The 15,597-nt window shown below is 42.9% G+C and overlaps 1 protein-coding gene across 1 annotated transcript; it reads right to left on the bottom strand.

Moving 5' to 3' along the window:
• Positions 1 to 3,388: 3,388 nt before the first annotated feature.
• Positions 3,389 to 12,963, bottom strand: LOC106569109 (uncharacterized). Its single transcript, XM_045693664.2, has 5 exons — positions 12,083 to 12,963; positions 11,502 to 11,968; positions 4,345 to 4,488; positions 4,048 to 4,132; positions 3,389 to 3,862 (listed from the first exon to the last, which is right to left on the bottom strand). The coding sequence occupies exons 1-5, from the start codon at positions 12,123 to 12,125 to the stop codon at positions 3,546 to 3,548; spliced, it is 1,056 nt and encodes a 351-aa protein (XP_045549620.1). The 5' UTR covers positions 12,126 to 12,963; the 3' UTR covers positions 3,389 to 3,545.
• Between the last annotated feature and the right edge of the window lie 2,634 nt (positions 12,964 to 15,597).

Raw genomic sequence — 15,597 nt, 5'->3', positions numbered from 1 at the left:
CTTGAACTCTTAGGAGAGGCTGCCGCTAAAAAGATAGCACAGGTTCCTCTTTTGGCTACCACCGTTACTAGGCAAATTGATGGAATAACGGAGGACGTTGAGGCACAATTGTTAGAGAGGCTTAACCAGTCACTGTGGTATGCAATCCAGATTGACGAATCTACCTGTAAGAGGTGCGTGACTGGCTGCAGGGAAGTCAGGCGCAGGAGAGCAGAACTGGGTAATAACCGGAGCAGTTTAATACGCAAAACCAAACGTCACCCAGAACAACAAAATATGGGTACAAATAACCCGTCGCGAACCAGTCAGAGTGCACAAGCACTTACAACAAACAATTTCACACACAGACATGGGGGGAACAGAGGGGTATATACACGACAAGTAATGAGGGAATGTAAACCAGGTGTGTGGGAAAACAAGACAAAACAAATGGAAAATGAAAGGTGGATTGGCGATGGCTAGAACACCAATGACGTCGACCGCCGAACGCCGCCCGAACAAGGAGAGGAACCGACTTCGCGAGAAGTCGTGACACTACCGATGTCTACAAAAGAAAATACTGCTTGTTTATGTGCAATATATATTTCAGGATTATGTGCATGAGGATACGTTGTGTTCACAGTCCCTGCGACAAACACAACGGCTGCAGAACTATTCAAGTCTTTGGATGATTACATGTCAGGAAAATTGTATTGGTCATTCTGTGTTGGCATATGCATGGATGGGGCTGCTGCCATGACTGGACGGCTGTCTGGTTTCACTACCCGGGTTAAAGAGGTTGTGCCTGAATGTGAGTCTACGCACTGTGTCATTCACAGAGAAATGCTGGCTAGCCGAAAAATGTCACCTGAATTTCATGTCGTTTTGAATGATGTTATTAAAGTTATCAATCACATCAAAGCACACGCCCTTAACTCGCGTCTGATTGGGCAGCTTTGTGAAGAAATGGACGCAGAGCACAAACTCCTTCTCTTACACACAGAAGTCAGATGGCTATCCAGGCGGAGATCGCTTGCCAGAGAGTTTGAGTTACGAGAGCGGATGCAGAGATTTTTTTCAGAAAAAAAGTCACCACTGGCAGCACATGTCAATGACGAGGAATGGGTTCCAAAACTCGCTTACCTGTGCAACATATTCAACCTGCTCAACGAACTCAATCTGTCACTCAGGGGAGAATGACAACTGTCTTTAAGTTCGCAGATAAAGTGGCTGCATTCAAAGCCAAGCTGGAACTGTGGGGACGGCGAGTGGACAGGGGCATATTTGACATGTTCCAAACATTAGCAGGAATTTTTGGAGAGACTGAGACTGGGCCGTCTTTCTCCCAGCTCACGCGCGATCACCTAGCTTCGCTGTCAACGGAGTTCAAGCGTTACTTCCAAAGACCCACGAAGTGCGAAGGAATGGATCCGCAACCCATTTGTGAATGTCCCAGGTGAATCGTCCATGTCTATGCAGGAAGAAGATCAACTCCTTGAGGTTGCAAATGATGGTGGCCTTAAAAGTATTTTTGAGATAATGTCATCTCTGCCGACCTTCTGGATTAAAATCAAGGCTGAATATCCTGTGATAGCCACAAAAGCACTGAAAACGTTGCTTCCATTTCCAACCTCCTATCTCTGCGAAGCAGGGTTTTCCGCAATGACTAGATGGGGGGGTGTTCCATGATGCTTGATGGGGGGGCCCGAGTGAAAAAGTTTTGCTATAAGGAAGCAAAACAACACAACAAATGTTCTTCATTCTGTATTTATTCAGACTAGTACAGTATCTTTGATAGATTTTAGATTTTAGATTCTTCAATCTAGCCACCTTTTGCCTTGATGACAGCTTTGCACATTCTTGGCATTCTATCAACCAGCTTCACTTGGAATGTTTTTCCAGCATCCTTGAAGGAGTTCCCACATATGCTAAGCACTTGTTGGCTGCTTTTCCTTCACTCTGCGGGCCAACTCATCCCAAACCATCTCAATTGGGTTGAGGTCAAGTGATTGTGGAGGCCAGGTCATCTGGCCTCCACAATCATATGTTCTTGCCATAATATGGACTTGGTCTTTTACCAAATGGGGCTATGTTCTATATACCACCCCTACCTTGTCACAACACAACTGATTGGCTCAAGCGCATTAAGAAGGAAATACTTTTTTATTTTATTTTTACTTTTAACAAGGCACACCTGTTAATTGAAATGCATTCCAGGTGACTACCTCATGAAGCTGGTTGAGAGAATGCCAAGAGTGTGCAAAGGTGTCCTCAAGGCAAATAGTGGCTACTTTGAAGAATCTCAAAGATATTTTGAAAATATATTTTGATTTGTTTAACACTTTTTTCAGTTACTACATGATTCCATATGTGTTATTTCATATTTTATGTTTTCACTATTATTCTACAATGTAGAAAATTGTAAAAAACATAGAAAAACCCTTGCATGAGTAGGTCTGTCCAATCAATTTAATACAATTTAAAAATCTGAAGTATAATTGTATTTTTGACAACTTTGAAATACATTCTGGTGTTTAAATTAAAACTGTCAAATTGAATCCAGCACTCACCAACAAGGACTGAGAGGAGGAGAACTGATGAAACCAGCAACGTAGTTAATATATACAGTATCAAAACGACTCTGACACAACACAGGCAGAGTTGAATATCTCTCTCTGCAGCAATTGTTCAGTCTTGCTGATTTGAGAAAATGTTGTAGCTCCACCTACTGCCAAAGACCAGGGTGGTGATGTGGTGTGTTTGTGTGCCATACAATCCTTGTTTAATGTACATCGTAGGATTGAAGCATTTATTTTTAACAATACCACTCCATATATGTTGTACTGTATTATGAAGAAAAACGTTTTGAAATTAATATTGATCTAGACATGAATCTAGACATGAATTGAGGGTTATTGTTATGGCTATGGTTATGGTTAGGGTTAATCCGGGGTGTGAACATGAAACTAGGGTTAGGGTTTAGGTTATGGTTAGGGTTAGGGTTAAGGTTAGGGTTGATCCGGGATGTAGACATGACGCTAGGGTTACGGTTAGGTTTAGGGTTATGGCTAAGGTTAGGATTGATCTGGGGTGTGGACATGAAGCTCGGGTTAGTATTAGGGCTAGGGTTCTGGCTAGGACAGAAGGGCTCTATTCAGGGCTCTTTTCAGTCAGATCCACTTTAGCCAACATCCGCATAGTTGTTGTTTTGGCGGTGCCAGAGGTGGAACTGTGTGAGAGCCGTCAAACAATACAGGCAGAATTGAATATCTCTCCCTGTAGCAATGTTTCAGCCTTGATGATTGGAGAAAATGTTGTAGCTCCACCTATTGCCAAAGACAGGGTTAGGGTTAGAATTGTAATTCATAACCTAATATTATGAAAATGCTCTGAGACCAGATTAGGCTTTGTGACAATGATCAAGAGCAGCTGCTCACCAATTTGACAGGTCCAACGCAGTTACACCTCCGACACCGCAAGTGCTTGATCTGATTGAATCTAGGACTTAGTGTTTTGGACAAATTCATTCATGTGCCTGTTGATAACTTTCTCCCCTCAGTCAGATGTTATAGGTTTTTGTACAGTGTTTCTGGGTTTCCTGTCACTGTGGCCCTCAGAGCGCAGTAGTACAGAGCAGAGTCTGTCACATGAGCAGAGGATATCACCAGATCCACACGTTTAGCATTTTTTTCATTATTTAGAGTGAACCCTGGTGTATTATCCATATACTCATTAAGCAGGAACTGTGGTGCTGATTTAGAATATTGTCGATACCATTGAAGAGTGTCACCAGAAGTGTAGTTACAAGAGAGAGTAACTCTGTCCCTTTCTGAAGCCACTTCTACATCAGTGTAGGGTGTTAATAACTGTTCAGAACTGACACCTGTAAAAACATAATATTATATATATTACTTTAAACCCACATGGGAGAATGAATTAATTCCAAATGCAGTGTAAAGATAAAACATGGAACCTTATGTCATGCATTATCTTTCTATTATTTGATTTGAAAAATAAATACCTCTCAACATAATCACACTCAGTTTGAATGAAAATGTCATTACTTACCTATCAAGTCAAAGAAGAGTAATAGTGAACAGAACAACATTGTAGACGACAGGATGTGTAGAATAAGCACCAGCTGCTGATGAAAAGCACAGCATCAACTGGCTATGTTCTTCATGGTAGTATCATGTTTTATCTTGAGGATTCATAACCTAATCCTGAGTTTTATACTCTAGCTCCCCCTACTGACTATGTAGAATCAAAGACGTTTCATATACATTTGATACATTTTTTTGTAGTGTTTCTCAGTTACCTGTCACTGTGGGCTGTACAGTACAGTAGTACAGAGCAGTCTCTCACTTCAACAGAGGAGATCTCCAGATCTGTACAGGTCTTCTTTTTGTTCAGTTTAACAGTGAGGCGAGAGGATGGAGGTTTAGCTCTCACTACAGTCCTAGAGGCATGGAGGATGAAGAGGAGGAATTGGGGAGCTGATCCTGGATCCTGTTTATACCACAGTACACTATATGCTGAGGAGCAGTAGCAGGAAAGCTGAATATTACTGCCCTCCTCTCCATACACTTTATGTTGGTTTGGCTGGATGGTCTGCTGAAAACTGCCAAATGCAATTTACCCATTTCAGCTTCATCACCAACTATCTTTTGAGAGAGAGACTCATTGAATGCAATGTATTCATTTAGGAATCATGTCTCTGACTCCTATTTTTAAGGCTTCAATATTGTGACACTAATCGCACCCCCGCTGAATGCAATGTATTCACATAAGCTTCATGTTATTTGATGCGTCTCTGCTGATACCAGGCTGGAAAAACAGAAGCATATGCTGAGTACCTCATACCTATGGTAAAATATGGTGGTGGATCTTTGATGTTATGGGGCTATTTCACTTCGACTGTTCAGCATCAGGTCAACAGCATCATGAACTTTAGTAAGTGCATTTTCGCCAAAACCCTGTTTGCCTTTGCCAGGGGGCTGAAACTTGGCCGCAAGTGGATCTTCCAGCAACAGAATAACCCCAAGCACTAATCAAAATCCACTAACAACATTTTGCAATGGCCATCTTAGTCTCCTGTGGTTTGATTTGAAGAGGGCAGTCCATAATAGCAGACAAAGGATATCAAGGATCTGGAAGGGTTCTGTACGGAGAATTGGTCTAAGATAACTCCCAGTGTGTTCTCCAATCTCATGAAACATTTTAGAAAAAGGTTGTGTCGTTATTTTTTATTACATTTTAGTCATTTTGCAGACGCTCTTATCCAGAGAGACTTACAGGAGCAATTAAGGTTAAATACCTTGCTCATGGGCACATCAACAGATTTTTCTTAGGCTAACCTTTCGGTTACTGGCCCAACACTCTTAACCGCTAGGCTACTTACCGCCCCCCCCCCCCCCCCTGGCAAGGGAAGTATTGAAAGCAGAGGTGCCAATAATATTGACCGTATCATTTCAAGATATGTTTTATTCCTTGTTAAACAACATCTCTTTCTCTGAACAATTTTATTAGTATAACATGCAATAATTTAACATTTTGGTTAAGCATAAAATATACACTGAGTATATTAAACATTAGGAATACCTTCCTAATATTGAGTTGCACCGCCTCGCTTTTGCCCTCAGAACAGTATCAATTCGTCGGGGCATGGACTCTACAAGGTGTCGAAAGCATTCCACAGGGATGCTGGCCCTTGTTGACTCCAATGCTTCCCACAGTTGTGTCAAATTGGCTGGATGTTGTCAGGAGTTCACCTAGGGGTCATGATAGGGGCTGTACCAAATGTTTGATGTATTATAATAATTGATTATGCTTATGTTGTATTAGTAGAAGGGGAGGGGTTATCCACCTAGCTATGGATTTCATAGACATGGTACAGCGAAAAGAAAGAGATACTGCCTGGTGATAACTGACAGGTTTACCAGGTGGGTGGAACCATCCCACTACCAACTGTTATGCGCGAACAGTTGCAAAATTGATAATTAGGGAAATTATACTCAGGTTTGGAGTGCCTGAGGTTTGTCTGCAGACAATGGGACCCATCTCATACCTGTGGGACCCACCTGGTAAACCTGTGGTTACCCAAATGGCCAAAATGATGGGCGTTGACCAGAAGTTTGTGTCCATCTATCAACCGCGGAGTAACGAGAGTTACTGAGGGCTAATAAGACCATGAAAGGCTTCCTTGTCAAACTATGCCATTCCACAGGAATGACATGGGTAGAGGGATTACCTCTTGTCCTCATGAAAATGCGCAGCAGCCTTAAAGGTATTGGGTGTACACCTTATTAAATGTTAACAAGACGACCAATGAACACCCCAGGGGTGAGACCTATGACTGACCGACAGATAGACATAACTGAGATATAATGTGACCATCTTAAGTACATGAAGGAACTAACTTCTGTTGAAAGTTTTCTCCACTCTCACATTAGGAAAGCAGCGGACCCAATCCCAGGTGAGGATCCAGATGCTCTGACCATCTTTGTAGGAGACTGGGTGAAACTACGAGTCCATAAAAGAAAATGGAACCAGCCAAGATGGATGGGACTCTTCCAGGTGACCATGGCAACAAAATAGGCTGAGATCCACCGATGAGGAAGGCCAGAGGAGAAACGGGGAAGACCACAGCCAGAGGGCCGAGACCAAAGGCCAGAAGAACCAACAGAGGGTTCAGCCACAGAACCTGAAGAGTCACCAGATGTCGAGGAAACCATCATGCGCACACACTATGGTTGTGAAAGAAAATCGCAACCATGGAAACACACATGCAGGGTATTTATTGCTCTCCAAATCCTACCCGTTCACTTTGTGGACGGGAATGTGGAGAGTAATTCATGGGTGAAAGCAGTGACGTACATAGGATTACAGGGGAAGGGGAGCACATCTGGCACAAAGGTAATGATTTTCCAGAAACCCACCTCCATAGCCTTTCTGTGGGGAACCCAGGTAGTATCAATTGGAAATAATGATTTTTAATGTTAATTACTCCATGTTATGTAAAGGAACAATACCCGGGTTCGACAAAGAAACAGCAATTGTACTATTCTGATGTTGCTCACTAGGGGGAAGGAAGCAACATGGGAAGGTAGATTATCCAATAAGACAATATGTAATAGTTCAGATGCAGCTAAATAATTTAAGGAGGGTGGGCACATTGAAACTAAATGGCCAAGGTGGAAGAAGGTTCCTAGCGTACAACCAGGTAACAATTCCCAGCTGATTAAATGCATAGGACCTCCAAAAGTACAATGGGGAGAATATCTGACTGGTAGTGTAAAGCCCCTAAATGATAAAGGAGATGTTGTGTTGACAGGATTAAAACCCACAATAACTCCCCCTGTTTGTATCTGCAACTCAGGGAATGTGGAAGTAGGAAACACCACTAATTGCCTGTCTTACACAGGCCTAAAAATGGATACCAGTAGTTTTGATGTAATGGATGGGCAACAATTGATAACTAGGGTAAATATGTCAAACACAGGCAAAGGCATGGGGACACCTCTGGATCATCTCTGGATCTGTGAGGGTAATGGCTACATTTTCCTCCCCGTGGGATGGAAAGGGTGTTGTTATCTGGGGAAAACTGAACTGACAGTAGCAACATTACTTGCTTCTGAGTTGCTGAACAGCTCTTTGCAATTAGTTTCAGATCGAATGCCAGAGCTAAAAGAGCAGTGGCTCAAAATAATGAAGCTTATAGACATGTGCTGTCTCAGGTAGAGATGGCAGACCTAGTAATCTTTGTAGTAAAGAGTAAGGGGATTAACAATTTGACATACTCTATGCAGGCCCTTACTAATTTGATAGTACAGGGTTTTACTCAGTTGTCACTAAATGTGCAGTATTTGAAGGCAGTAGTTACCAGAGACTAAATGGCACACATTGGCTAAAGACAGAGCGGCCTACAGGTCCCTTGGAATAGACAATGAGAATTACTGTGTCTTGTTGCTTCCTGACTCCTCTGACAATATGACAGCTATTATTAATGACCTGGCTAAATTAGGAGGTACTCTGGGAAAAGCTGTCAACACCATATTTGACCAAATTGGACACTGGTTTAATGGTGTATTTGGAAACGTGATGGGTAAGTTAATGATGTTCCTATCTGCCATGATTGTTACACTTCTGGTAGGACTACTGTGCTTTGCTGTTGCTTTATGTATAATAAAGGGCTTGGCTAAAAAGACTGTTGAACATTTGGGGATTATGGGACACATGTTTGTTGGGGTGGTCACAAGAAGGGAGCAAACTTACCTAATGTGGTAGAAGGAAGAAGGAAGATATGGGAGATACTAGAGCTTGTCATGTATATATGGGTCAACTGAGAGAAGAGTATAGTGATAGGAGAAACTATGCTAAAGGGGATTTTAGTGTGTTAGACTTACAGTAACAGGTGACAGGTGTAAACCTTTCTAGGATAGAGGAAGGCATGGGACCACCTTTTGGATGAATGTGGGTATGCAGTGACAAGGGGTATCTCACTTTACCTCCTGGATGGGGGGGTGTTGTTATTTGGGGAGAACAGAAATGTATATGTTAAGAATTCCGGTCACCGATCTTTTCAATGAGACAGGTTAAACCAACGACTCATCCCAGACAATCAGGAAGCCTATGGTCATGTCCTACACCCGAGTGAGATTTTTGGTATGTCAATCATACCCTCCTGGGGTGTGGCTGTCATAGGAAAGTGGGTAAACAATTGAACCTATTCTTTACAGGCCCATATGAATTTAACAATCCAAGGATTTAGCCAACTCTCATTAGATGTCCAAAATCTGAAAGCAGTTGTCAGCCACCATGAGTTGGCTTTAGATTATCTTTTGGAGAAGGAAGGAGGACAGTGTAACGTACTAGGTATTATTGATCCTGAAAATTGTGTTATGCTCCTCCCTGACTCCTCTGAGAATATGGCTGCTGATCTTAGTAAAACTCTCTCAAAAATTGGTGACTGGTTTGAATTTGGGAATGTGATGGGAAAAGTTGTTGTTGACTTTGTTTTCATTGTTTACTCCTATACTTGTAGGAGGTTTGGTGATTTTGGTTACTGTTTATATTTGTAAGAAAATGACTAACTGCTCTTGAACATGCTGGAGTGACGGTGTTGGTGGAAGCTGATACAAATCATGCTGAAGGTGATACTGGTGCATTTCTGGTTTCTCTTAATCCCAATGTTTATTCAACTTGTGTGGTTCTTCCCAGGACTCAAGAGGAATGGGACTATAACCAGACTCACCCACCCCTATCAGCATTCCAGGAACCTCAGGAGTTGTTTCTCCCTTTAGAAGGCCATCCCTGGGATCAAATGGATCCGGGGGATTTGCCAAATCTATTTGACTTCAGAGGAGAATATAATGATTTATGCTGTGAGACTAATTAGTCTCAAAGGGGGAAATGTCAGGAGTTCACCTAGGGGTCATGATAGGGGCTGTACCAAATGTTTAATGTATTATAATAATTGATTATGCTTATGTTATATTAATAGAAGGGGAGGGGTTATAAGACCCCTCCCTCCTTACATTTATAGGGTCAAAGACTACAGATTAACAATATATAAACATTATGAGGTTTAATATTGTTCCACAGGACTTCTCTAGTCTCTCTGCCTCTTATGAAGAAACTGCCTGCTTCCTTCCCTTCTTCTACACTGATTGATTGAAGTGCATTTAAGAAGTGAAATCAATAAGGGATGATCATTTTCACCTGGATTCACCATGTCATTGAAAGAGCAGGTGTTCTTCTGGGTTTTTATACTCAGTGTAGCACAGTATTTGTCTTATGGACTTGACCAGACCAAAACAGTGACTGCTCTTCTCTGTGTCACGGAGGCTCTCCGCACTGCTAAAGCTAACTCTCTCTCCTCTGCTCTCATCCTTCTAGACCTATCTGCTGCCTTTGATACTGTGAACCATCAGATCCTCCTCTCCACCCTCTCCGAGTTGGGCATCTCCGGCGCGGCCCACGCTTGGATTGCGTCCTACCTGACAGGTCGCTCCTACCAGGTGGCGTGGCGAGAATCTGTCTCCGCACCACGTGCTCTCACCACTGGTGTCCCCCAGGGCTCTGTTCTAGGCCCTCTCCTGTTCTCGCTATACACCAAGTCACTTGGCTCTGTCATATCCTCACATGGTCTCTCCTATCATTGCTATGCAGACGACACACAATTAATCTTCTCCTTTCCCCCTTCTGATAACCAGGTGGCGAATCGCATCTGTGCATGTCTGGCAGACATATCAGTGTGGATGACGGATCACCACCGCAAGCTGAACCTCAGCAAGACGGAGCTGCTCTTCCTCCCGGGGAAGGACTGCCCGTTCCATGATCTCGCCATCACGGCTGACAACTCCATTGTGTCCTCCTCCCAGAGTCCTAAGAACCTTGGCGTGACCCTGGACAACACCCTGTCGTTCTCCACTAACATCAAGGCGGTGACCCGATCCTGTAGGTTCATGCTCTACAACATTCGCAGAGTACGACCCTGCCTCACACAGGAAGCGGCACAGGTCCTAATCCAGGCACTTGTCATCTCCCATCTGGATTACTGCAACTCGCTGTTGGCTGGGCTCCCTGCCTCTGCCATTAAACCCCTACAACTCATCCAGAACGCCGCAGCCCGTCTGGTGTTCAACCTTCCCAAGTTCTCTCACGTCACCCCGCTCCTCCGCTCTCTCCACTGGCTTCCAGTTGAAGCTCGCATCCGCTACAAGACCATGGTGCTTGCCTACGGAGCTGTGAGGGGAACGGCACCTCCGTACCTTCAGGCTCTGATCAGGCCCTACACCCAAACAAGGGCACTGCGTTCATCCACCTCTGGCCTGCTCGCCTCCCTACCTCTGAGGAAGCACAGTTCCCGCTCAGCCCAGTCAAAACTGTTCGCTGCTCTGGCACCCCAATGGTGGAACAAGCTCCCTCACGACGCCAGGACAGCAGAGTCAATCACCACCTTCCGGAGACACCTGAAACCCCACCTCTTCAAGGAATACCTAGGATAGCATAAAGTAATCCTTCTAACCCCCCCCCCCTTAAAATATTTAGATGCACTATTGTAAAGTGGTTGTTCCACTGGATATCATAAGGTGAATGTACCAATTTGTAAGTCGCTCTGGATAAGAGCGTCTGCTAAATGACTAAAATGTAAAATGTAAATGTAAGAGCCTTTTATGTTTGTCTGGTCCATTACCAGTCACTTAACCTCATCCTCAGGCTATTGCGCACTGGGATTGAGATACCCCAGTTAGTTGATTTCATGTATGCTCCTCTAAAGAATGCAGTACATGGATTTACCAGCAGAGGACCAAACTACTGAGAAGTCAGGTCCATCATTTTTGGCATTCTTGATAAAGATCATGAACATGACTGTACATGTTGAGAGTAATGATGTCACCTAATGTATACATATTGTATGTATATGATGTGGTTAAAATGCCTGACTGTAGCAGAATAGGAATATTTATCAAATTGACAGAATCTGTCAATGCTACAATCAAATTAAGAACAGGTGAAACATTGGAGTCATAATCTTTATTAAGAAATATTAGCGGCACTCTTTTGATGTCAACAAAGTAAGGGTTATACACAAGTTTAATAAAGAAACTGGTTAAATTCCTGCTGATGTGGTCCCTGCTAAGGTTTTTGTACAGTGTGTGTAGGTTTCCTGTCACTGTGGGCTTCACAGCACAGTAGTATAAAGCAGAGTCTGTCACATCAGCAGAGGAGATCTCCAGATCCACACGGGTCTTCTCTTTGTTAAGTTTTGCTGATATTCGAGTGTTCAAAGGATCTGCTTTCTTTATAAATTCTGTACCTGAGATGTAGAGGAAGAATTCTGGTCTTTGTGCTGTGTCTTGGTGATACCAATAGAATTCATCTCCAGCAGTAGCTGTTCTGGAGTAGTTGTAAGACAGGGTAACAGAGGTTCCCTCTAAACAGTACTCTTCTTTCTTGATTGGAGTGAGGTCTTCACAACTGACACCTGCATAGAGAATGGTTTTAATACACATAGATTTAATTGCTCATGAAAATGTATTTGAATTTAAATTTGATTCAAATGGCAATGTATTGCATTGAATTGTATTGTGTCACATACCCAGAAATATGGTCAGGAACAACACAGAATACAGTAACTGCATGTTAGATGAAGAGAGTCAAACTGACAGAAAGATCTAAGCAGTCTCTGAAAGTTTTTTTTTTTATGTTTCTATACTGCTGTTCAGATCATCCTCCACCATAAGTTCCTCCCCTTAACATACAGCAGGCATGTCACTTATGTATGTCATACAGGATGTCTGTTTCCTCCCATGTTTCTTGACAGGTTTTTGTACAGTGTCACCGTTTCCTGTCAATGTGGTCTTCATGGCACAGTAGTACAGATCAGAGTCAGCGGAAAAGATCTTCAGATCCACACGTTTGTCCACTTTGTCAATGGAAACTGTCAGACGAGGAGGTGGGGGAGTAGCTTTAAATATAGACCCCTCTAGTGTGATGTACAAGAGGAATTATGGTTTGGGATCTGGGAAATTGGCGGTACCACTGTAGATTGTAAACATTACCATCATATTTGCAGGAGAGATGGACATTCCTTCCCTCCTGAACAAGCTCTTCTGTAGTCCCTGGGTTTGTTGAATCCCCAAAACTGTTTCCTTCAAAAATATTTGGGCAAATAACTTCTATAACTGTACAACTGTGCAGTTGTAACTGACATTTAAACATTACGAATGAGCAATTCAAATGTTTTTGTGCTGTTCATTCACTGTAAGATTAAATTAAAAGATTTAAATACGTATAATAACTCACCTAAAAAAGCTGAAAAGAGAACAAATGAGAAGAAAAACATCTTGCTAGACCTTTGAGAAACCGACAGACAGCACTGAGAGACCTGACTAACTAGCTACTTCTTGAACAATAACATCCATAAGCTACATTTGGATCTTTGATTATACAGCCCATCCTATTGACACCAACATGAAATGTTTTCTGTTATGGCTTTCTTTCTACAGTATATGTTGACAAGATTTTGTACAGTGTGTCTGAGTTTCCTGTCACTGTGGGCTGCAAGGCGCAGTGGTACAGAGCAGAGTCTTCCAATTCAACAGAGGAGATCATCAAGTCAACACGGGTCTTCTCTTCATTCAGTCTACCATTGTGTCGTGGAGTCGTAATGGATGTATTCTGTACATACTTGCTGGTTTGTAGGATCAAAAGAAGACATTCTGGTCTGGATCCGGGGTATTGACGGTACCATTGTAGATTATTAATGTTGCCCTTGTAGTTGCAGGAGAGAGTGATGTCTGTTCCTTGGAGAGCATTGACTTCAGGTTTCACTGGAGTTATTGTTTCCTGCTCCATACTATCAGCTGCAACAACATAAATATTGTCATTGTGTTTTAATGTTTATTCCAAATGATAAAAAATACATGGATTAGGTGCCCATAAAGTATGACAAGAGAAGGAATTGAAACTTTCCAGTAAAATGCTACTTAGTGTCTAATGCAATGATTCATTTAAAAAAGGAATGTCACTGTATTCAAAATGTTATTTGGTTTAATCTTCTCCTTTCCCCCTTCTGACAACCAGGTGGCGAATCGCATCTCTGCATGTCTGGCAGACATATCAGTGTGGATGACGGATCACCACCTCAAGCTGAACCTCGGCAAGACGGAGCTGCTCTTCCTCCCGGGGAAGGACTGCCCGTTCTATGATCTCGCCATCACGGTTGACAACTCCATTGTGTCCTCCTCCCAGAGTGCTAAGAGCCTTGGCGTGACCCTGGACAACACCCTGTCGTTCTCCACCAACATCAAGGCGGTGACCCGATCCTGTAGGTTCATGCTCTACAACATTCGCAGAGTACGACCCTGCCTCACACAGGAAGCGGCGCAGGTCCTAATCCAGGCACTTGTCATCTCCCGTCTGGATTATTGCAACTCGCTGTTGGCTGGGCTCCCTGCCTGTGCCATTAAACCCCTACAACTCATCCAGAACGCCGCAGCCCGTCTGGTGTTCAACCTTCCCAAGTTCTCTCACGTCACCCCGCTCCTCCGCTCTCTCCACTGGCTTCCAGTCGAAGCTCGCATCCGCTACAAGACCATGGTGCTTGCCTACGGAGCTGTGAGGGGAACGGCACCTCCGTACCTTCAGGCTCTGATCAGGCCCTACACCCAAACGAGGGCACTCCGTTCATCCACCTCTGGCCTGCTCGCCTCCCTACCTCTGAGGAAGCACAGTTCCCGCTCAGCCCAGTCAAAACTGTTCGCTGCTCTGGCACCCCAATGGTGGAACAAGCTCCCTCACGACGCCAGGACAGCGGAGTCAATCACCACCTTCCGGAGACACCTGAAACCCCACCTCTTCAAGGAATACCTGGAATAGGATAAAGTAATCCTTCTAACCCCCCCCCTTAAAAGATTTAGATGCACTATTGTAAAGTGGTTGTTCCACTGGATATTATAAGGTGAATGCACCAATTTGTAAGTCGCTCTGGATAAGAGCGTCTGCTAAATGACTAAAATGTAAAAAAAAATGTTTAAGCTGAGAATTCAGCACTCACCTACAAATGCTGAGAGGAGAAACAGTAATATGAGTGACATCCTGACACAGACTAGATAAACCAACTGAGAGATAAGACAGTGAGAGAGCTGAGTAAATCCTCTTCAGAGACATCCTCATGTTTGCAGGTATACCCAGCCTATACCAGTGTTTGACTATGAGGCCCCTCCTCTGATAACTGGATATGTAACTCTTCTTCTGTGGTTGGTGGTTAAGGGGTTTCAGTTCCTATTGGCCTCCTCCTCAGATTATTTTAGACTTATTTTCTATCTGAAAATGTCTAGTTTTTGCTTTGTTGTTTGTTTGTTTTTCCGATAGATCCACAATACTAAACCATGCTATACCATGCTATACCATCTGCAAATAAACCTTCAATAAGAATAGTAGAATATTGTGTCACTGTTGACGGGGATGAAGAACATTCCAAACAAAATGTATATTTGAGTCATACTGTCTGTGGGCTCCATGGCACAGTAGTACAGAGCAGAGTCTGTCATTTCAGCAGAGGTGATCTCCAGATCCACATGATTTGGAGTGAACCCTGGTGTATTATCCACATACTCCACAACCAGTAACTGTGGTGCTGATTTGGGATATTGTGATAACATGTTCAGAAATGATTTGTGCACTAGAGACTCCACTTGATGGCGTTGTGGTCAAACAAAATAACAGATGTTTGTAAAACCACAAACTGTCAGTTCCTCCTCATTAGCTCATTTTAGATTTAATTTCTATCTGGAAATGGATAGAGAATGATACTGTTTGTTTTTTCAATGGATCAACAATGCATTACCGTATGTATCATCTGCAAATAAACCATATGATATGATTCATAATATGGCTTGGAAATGCTTTCTTTATTATTTTTCTTTTTCACAATTCTACAGTTGAAGTCGGAAGATTACATACACTTAGGTTGGAGTCAATAAAACTCGTTTTCAACCACTCCACAAATTTCTTGTTAACAAACTATAGTTTGGGCAAGTCCGTAAGGACATCTACTTTGTGCATGACACAATTCATTTTTCCAACAATTGTTTACAGACAGATTATTTC

The sequence above is a fragment of the Salmo salar genome, chromosome 14 (genome assembly GCF_965601325.2).
Source record: "Salmo salar chromosome 14, fSalSal1, whole genome shotgun sequence".
Taxonomy (NCBI): domain Eukaryota; kingdom Metazoa; phylum Chordata; class Actinopteri; order Salmoniformes; family Salmonidae; genus Salmo; species Salmo salar.
Note: the sequence above shows the minus strand (reverse complement) of the source record. Positions and strands in the feature narration are given on the sequence as shown.

Bases quoted from the DNA above. Each gene is read 5' to 3' on its own strand.
- LOC106569109 (XM_045693664.2), bottom strand. From the start codon at position 12,125: ATGCAGTTACTGTATTCTGTGTTGTTCCTGACCATATTTCTGG. The intron at 4,133-4,344 runs GTGAGAGACTGC...TGATGCTGTGCT, and splicing joins TGGAGATCTCCTCTGTTGAA to TTTCATCAGCAGCTGGTGCT. The intron at 3,863-4,047 runs GTAAGTAATGAC...ATGTTTTTACAG, and splicing joins ACTCTTCTTTGACTTGATAG to GTGTCAGTTCTGAACAGTTA.